The sequence below is a fragment of the Tinamus guttatus genome, unplaced genomic scaffold (genome assembly GCF_059628265.1).
Source record: "Tinamus guttatus ecotype Peru unplaced genomic scaffold, ASM5962826v1 Tinamus_guttatus_pri_ptg000364l, whole genome shotgun sequence".
NCBI lineage: Eukaryota > Metazoa > Chordata > Aves > Tinamiformes > Tinamidae > Tinamus > Tinamus guttatus.
In genome coordinates this window covers 1,431,525-1,438,978 of record NW_028288898.1, presented here as the reverse complement: position 1 = coordinate 1,438,978, position 7,454 = coordinate 1,431,525, and the positions used below count along the sequence as shown (strand labels likewise).

The window sequence follows — 7,454 nt, the reverse complement described above, 5'->3', positions numbered from 1 at the left end:
CAAACACATCTGCCTCTTATGGGAGCTGACAACAAAGCCCTAGAGGCTGAAGGGGAAAACATTTCCTCGCAGGGGTTTTTGGACGTGTATGGAATTTGCCTAACTTCCCTCTGACTAAAGGGCATGTGTTGGATGTCGGGGAAACAAAATTGGGCAATTCTGAGCACTTGCACGCTGCATTATTTTGGAAGACATCCCCCCTGCTCCTATTTCACCCATACCTGTCTACTCTTCTTTTGGCAGCAGTGTAAGACATTAAGCAGCTCCCTGTAGTACAACGATACTGTGGTTGCTATTTACAGTAGAATTAATGCCTCTGTGCCAGTATGGCAGAATTCATATGAAAAATACACACAATATGGCCATTATTAGCTAGATTAGGATATGAAGAAAAATTTTTACTCTTCTTTCAAGTCCCAATTTTGAAACAAAAAAATGAGTCTTTCAAAGGTCTTTAAACCTCTTGAGTGTGTTAGAGTATATTACCCTAACATGTAAAACAAATATTTACACCTCCTGAAAAGTACCAAATAATTTTCAAAAATGCCTAGTAGCTCTCAGCGTGCAAAGTCAGCAGGAACTGATTATCCAGGATGTTTACTATCTGTATGGAAAGTCTTGGGATCAAGCATTCACAAGCAGAATGCAAAAGAATCAGGCATTATTTCAGGCCATCTCTTTGTGTTGTTCTTTTGTTGTCTTTCTTATTTTAAATAAGTTTTGTTGGTCCAGGTTACAGATCCCTTTTAAAAAACACTTATCAAGGTAACATTCAGATTAGTGCAATTCCCAAATGTCTTCTAGGATCTGTAATCTTTTCGAACAGTGTGAGCCATCCAATTCACTTTAGTAGTCCAACTTTCCCGGAGCGCTTCATCAAACTTTTGCTTAAATTGTTTTAGTGCTTCTTCTTCACTTTTTCCTAAGGCGAGAGAGTCCTAAGACAGCAAGAAAACAAATACTATTAGAAATTTTAAACCCACAGTTACTGCTGCCTTCTAGATCTTAACACAAATCACACTGTGCTTTTTTCTATTTTGGGTCTTTTTCCTATTATTCATTTATGAATACATTAGCAGTAGCTTCTGGGTTTAAAGATAAAACTGAAAAGGAAAGCAGATGAATCAGAGGTTGTTTTGAAATTGTTTTTTAGTCACCAGCTAACATTTACTGAAAACACTGAGATGAACATGCTAACAGTCTGCAGTTCAGCAGCCTGTAATGATGAGCAAAATGACACATACAGATGATAACTCTTCAGATTAAGGTAATCTGAAGACGGTCTCTGGCAAATTTTTCCATGAGTTGCTCAAGTCGCAACATTCTATCCTGCTCTCTTGGTCCAAAAACCTCACTAGATCTTTCACTTGCCATGAAGCTGTTAATCCACAGATTGCTTTTTACGACTTATTTCTGGATCCAAATTAAGCAAACCATTTTCTTCCTTACAGCTCTGTGCTCCTGCATTGAGCTGTCAGGTAAAACACCCCTGGACCAACTACACATAAGATGCAGGAACACTGCACTCCTTAAAAGATGGTTGAGAGGAAGGCACATTTAGAGCTTCCTTTGATACCTAGGACAGAGTACTGACTTAGCTCTACAGTGCTGAAAAAGAAATCCTTTAGACCTACATGGAAATCCTGGGACAACTAGCCTAGGGCAACAAATAAACTTTATTTCCCTTTGACTCGGAATTCACATTCTGGATAAAACATGATGTTCTGAAGGGCTATAAATCTTATTTTTACCTTGAGATACTGAATGTCCTTGACAGAAGTTAGCTCTGGAAGCCCTGCAGTTAACATCAGTGCAAACAGTGTAATAAATAGGTTCCCATGTTTCCGCAGAATCAAGTAAGCATCTTCGCAACACTGCCGGAACCTTTAAAAGCAATGACAAAACACACACAAGGGGCACAAGGCATGAGAAACTACACAACCAACATAAATATATCCAGCCACTTCCCAACCTGTTGATTAAGTCTAGTGCTTCAGCTTGCTTGAACAATATTCTGTGGAGTCCCTCCCCAGAAAGGAGTTTATGAGGTACAAAGGCATTTGGCTCTATCTCAGGTACGAAATTAGAAAGTATTGTAAACATACATTAGCACACTTGACGCATATAGAAGAGAGCAACGAAAGCAGACTTGGAAATAAAAGATAAACTCAGTTACAAAAGAAAAAAAAAAAAAGGTAAATAATACTCACCGACCAAATTTTTCTGTGTTCCCTGTTTTTCCTTGTTGAATGACATGAATGAAATCATAGGTGAGAATGAAAGGTACCCGTTCCCTTTTAATTCCAAATTTGGACTTGAAGTTTCCAAGAATATGCCCAAAATCTATATGAAAGAGCTAAAAAGCAGATGTGAATATTAGTTTCTCCAGTGAAGTATTTCTCTCTTATAAAATAAAAAACTTTTACAGATATTATTTTATTTATTTATTTATTTTATCAACAGCAGCTAATTCTTAACACTACTAGTTTCAGCAGGTGCTTGCACAAGATGCAACTCTTTGGAAGTATGTTTACAATGTTTCAAAATGTATTTTTTTAAGTCAGGGAAAAGATCCAGGCTTTTATGAGTAACTGCTGCTACAAAGCAAGGTGGAAAAGCAAACCTCACTTTCAAATTTGTCTACCAACAGACATCATACTGGTAACATGAGACCAAAAAAACCCTGAGCCCACCGCTGAGCTTGTAAGGCTCAATATCACAATATCCAAAGGCTTCCTCTAAAGTCACAAGCAAAGCTAGTAGGAGTTCCTGTTAATCTCAAGGAATCTGCGACAGTTCCCTCATTTCAGAATCAGAGAGAAAGGCATATTAACCTTTTTTTTCCAGTAGGTAAAAACTTAACTGACAAAAGAACAGTGACATGGATAAGAAGATGGCAAGCAAATCTAACTACATATAAATATATATATACACACACACATATACATACATATATTTGCATTTTTTAATAACCTAGTCAGGAAGCATTTTATGGGCAAAATAATTTCACTAATATCTGACAAATAAAATGAAAAGAAACAATTAAAAGGAAAATATATTACCTTAGTTCCAGGTTTTGAGTCACAAAGCTAAATTGTTACCAAGTCAGTTGCCTACTTAAAGCTCTGCAGAGCTGAGAGTAGAGCCTGTCTTTAGGGAAACAGTGCTGTTCCAAACTGCAATTCATACAGAGGTTCAACCCTTTCAGGATCTCAGCTTATGAGTTTTACCCAATTAATCAGAGCACTACCAGGCCTTTGGGATGGTCTGAAACAGTAGGTTTTATAGAACCACCTCATCTATCTAATATCCTAATCTGCAACAGTCTATTAATTTGAAATGCTTCTTATAAACAATATTAAACCTAATAATACAGATACATATAGTGCAACCAATAAAGTCTATTATATACAAAAGTCTAAGAGCCTAAGCTACACCTCTTATGAAACACATTTTTGTTATTCTTTCCACTGGTCTCTTGGATTTCAATCTTCTATTTACTGAGAACTGAAGCCAATTTTAAGGGCAGTTTTTTCAAACTAACTTAGATTTAGATTTGATTTTACTGAGACACAAAAAAAAAAAAACCCCAAAAAAAACACCACAAGATATTATAGTTATTTTAGTGACTAACAGGTTTTTTACCTGACCATTTTTTCTGACCATGATATTGTCACTGTGTCTGTCACCGATCCCCAGAACATAAGTAGCTACACAGTAGCCAGCACAAGACAGAGTGAATTCTTCAATGGCTCGATCCAAGTCCTCTCTAAAAATACAAAGACAAAAATTGGTGCAGATTATTGGTTATCCATCTCATGTCTTGACATGAAAAAAACATGTTGTTTGCTTGAACCAGAAGCCCACTGGGGTGTTGAAAAAAAACTTATTTGAGAGAAAATAATAATAAAATGAATATAACAAAGAAATAATAATATAAAAATAGACATGGAATTATGAGGGAAATGAAAATATTAGAGACAATAGCATCAAGACATGAGACCTGTTTAGTTTTCTAGAGTCCTTCAGCATTTAGGGCTGGGTTATTGTTTAAATTCCACGGGCAATCTGAACCTGAGCAAGACTGCACATGCCTCAAGCACCAGGGAAATTTGTACAGGTAAGTATTGCATTAATTACCCTAAATTGTATTCCTTCAGCCAGTTTAAGAGAGCATCCTTGTTGAAGGCAGCAGCAGCAGCAACATTGCTACTATTTAACTGAATGTCAGCAATGGTTTCTGAACTAGAAACAGCCTCAATAAGGCCAGAGTGATCTCCAGTTGCTAAACAACCATATGGCAATATCCTGAAACAAAACAGAGAATAACATTAAACGCAAAAACAATAGGACTGTTTCTTTGCATATCAGTATTGTGAGAGGCCTGGATATTCATGTTAAGTTAAACACTAAGCTCTCAAATGCCAGCACACACAAATTGCTCTCAAACGTAATACAACAGCAATCATTTGAAAATACCTGCTTTTCCAATTCCATAAAAATATACAAACAAATTGGGCAACAATTATTTTTGACTTTTACTTGTAATGTGGTAAGAGAGACTATAGAGGGAGCTATTTCTTTTCATTTGTTAATTTACCAGCCAAATGGGCAGTAAAGTTTCACTTGTGTTCATTCTAGAAATAGATTGTGTAAATGGAAAGCAGAGTCCTTTATGTTTTCTCCTATTTCAGTGAAAAAAATCCCAGAAACTGCTTAAGTATATATCTAAAAATAATACTTTCCAATAGTTCATAGTTTTAAACAGTTGTGCAATGAAAAACAGCGATGAAAAACAGCAATGTACCTTAACTGATTTTTAAGAATTTTGTTATTTATACACTATTCTTAGTAAAAATATTTACAACAATATAACTGCACTAACATAATGAAAGAAAAATAAGACAAACATCAAGGAGAGAGATATCTGTATAGATAGGTATATTATTTTTCTAAGGCAGTTCTTTCAGTTTCTGAAGAGGAAAAAACATCACTTGGCAGAGGGTGAGGGGGGAAACCAGTGCTGAGCCTCCACACAACATCTCACTTCAGATGTCTAGAAAGCAAGATGGAATTTAGATTTCACATCTTGCTCTATATAACGGAAACTTAACCTCTTCAGAGGTGCTGCGTCAGAAGATGCAGCCTTTGCACCTGCACTAGACCCGACCTTCTGTTTATGGGTTCCCTGCATTAAGAAGCAGTTGCCCACATAAATCTGATGGGGGGATATAAGCGATAGGCCAGGACAAACTAACTTACAAGGCTGCATAAAAATTTGTAGGGCACAGTAAAGGTGTGGGTATACACAGATAGACAGGAGGAGGAAAGACAACTGACAGTACAGCGTCAGTACAACTGACTGACCTGCACCAGCATTTCGGTGTTTTATACATACTCTGTATCATATTTGTTGGGTACTCCTTCACTGACATAGTCAACTGCTCCAAACTCTGAGGAGGTAAAAATCTAGATGCCATTAATGACAACTTTTTGACTTAACAACTATTAGATAAATGAACATTTTCTCCACAGTGATGACACATTTCTTAGCACACCATTGGAGTGGTTTAAATACTAGTAAGTATATAGTTGGGGTCCTTTTAAATGGCCAAGTACATTGAAAACTGGATTCAGTGGGTTATTTAGAGAACATGCACTAAAGAACGAAAAAAAAAATCTGTTTCCATCCTCATCTATTTCCCAACTGAAATGGCAGCTCCCTAGGCCAAGGGGTCTCGCCACGGCCACAGGAGCCCCGGCAGGGCCTGGAGCAGCGCTGGTACAAGGAAGCACTGCCCATCCTTATCACGACAGGACAAACGTGAGCGGAGCAGGGCCAGGCTAAAGGGCACGCTGGCCCCCTTCCACGGCCCCGCACGCCACCCTGCGCGCGGCCCCGCCGGGCGCGCGGCCAAGAGCTTCCCCTTCGCAAGGCAGCGACGATGAAAAGCCTCCCGGCCCTGGGGACTGTGTGCTTACAACTGCAGGAAAAAACATCCTTGTCAGGGAGACAGTTTGACAGGAGTCAAGTTAGGGACAAATCCTCGGGGGCCTTTCCATCTCATCCTGGTCCTTCTGACTTCAACATCTGTCACTGGGACACGCTCCCTGCTTTTTGGTGCCATTCAAAGACCCCTGACACATATTCAGACTTCACACACATATTAAGGCAGGTGGAAATTAAAATTCAGACTGCCAGTCAAATTACAAAGAACCTCCTCTACCTGTGCCAAAAGTAACTGAGTGCTGAATACTTTTACAACAGTTTACCACAGTAAACATCACTTGACATAGATCAAATTTCTCAAATCTGTCAAACTTTTTTTTTTTAATGTTGCTTTTTTACTTTACTGATTTCTCTCCTTGAGCCCAGCTGCAATAAAGCTAAAGCAATGGAAGCATCCCTTGCTACAAGGGTTACTCTCCTAAGAGCTGCAACACCACAGACCCACAAAACTTGCTTGTCAAAACAGATGTTATGATCCTCTGATGTGACATATTCTTTACATTTAAACATTTCCCATAAAATAATGGAAAGTTATGTCACCTACTATGACTAGGCACACATGATTTCAGACAGTGAGTTTTTTCAAGCAATAAGAGCTTAAGTTGTATCTCTTGAGGGGATTTGATTCTCAAAGTCTTATTTTGTCAGTTGGTAGATGCAATCTCAATATAAATACTGTTTAGCTGAAACTTTTCTTCTATAATTGCTCATATTTAAACTAATCATCATCCAAAAAACAAAAACAAAAAACAAACAAACAAACAAAAAGCAAGCTCCCACCACCTCAAGATAGATGTTTTGCCACAAGCAACCTGAGGAAGTTCGATTCCACATTGTTACTAACTTCCTAGGCCAAGTATTTCCTGCTGAATTTAAGGGTAACAGTTTGTCCTAGAAACAAACAGGTAGGTTCTTTTTCTCTTTAAGTACTGGATTACTGAAGCATGTGGGTTTTGTGCTTTTATAATTGCTCTCTGGTAACTGACTGACTAATGTCTAGGGTGACTCCAATTCTGACTCTAGCCTTTTCAGGATAGTGTTGGTGGTTCGTGGCCATCTGATGGGTGGTTTGCACCGAGAAGCTGATGCTCCTGCACCTGATGTTTTATTCGATTACACGCTGCATAGGTCAGATCCTGTGAGAGCCCAGGGCAAGGATCTGCTGGAGCAGGTTCTTGCTGCCCCCTGCACACAGGTATTGCCCTCTCCTCTGATCTTGTTCCAATATCCAACCACTTGTGCACACCAAAATCTATACAGCAGAACACAGCACGCACGAATGAGACCAGTGTATCCAGGGGATTGATTAGCTGGCCATCACAAAAAATTTCCTCCCTACTTCTTTGGCTTTGCACACGTCAAGGACATTTGGTGCCTGTTTCCCTCTATAGCAGAGGAATCTCACCGGAACACTGTTCTTGTGTTAGAATCCTACCGTAAGACA

At 38.6% G+C, this 7,454-nt stretch overlaps 1 protein-coding gene across 1 annotated transcript in view; it reads right to left on the bottom strand.

Moving 5' to 3' along the window:
• Positions 1–299: 299 nt before the first annotated feature.
• The window catches only part of PIK3CB (phosphatidylinositol-4,5-bisphosphate 3-kinase catalytic subunit beta), a 38,884-nt gene continuing 31,729 nt past the window's right edge, over positions 300–7,454 (bottom strand). Inside the window, exons 18-22 of the mRNA XM_010223055.2 lie at positions 4,141–4,308; positions 3,646–3,769; positions 2,211–2,356; positions 1,752–1,884; positions 300–938 (exon numbers count right to left, since the gene is read on the bottom strand). Coding sequence (XP_010221357.1) covers positions 801–938; positions 1,752–1,884; positions 2,211–2,356; positions 3,646–3,769; positions 4,141–4,308 — 709 coding nt within the window. The 3' untranslated portion in view covers positions 300–800. The remainder of the gene's footprint in view (positions 939–1,751; positions 1,885–2,210; positions 2,357–3,645; positions 3,770–4,140; positions 4,309–7,454) is intronic.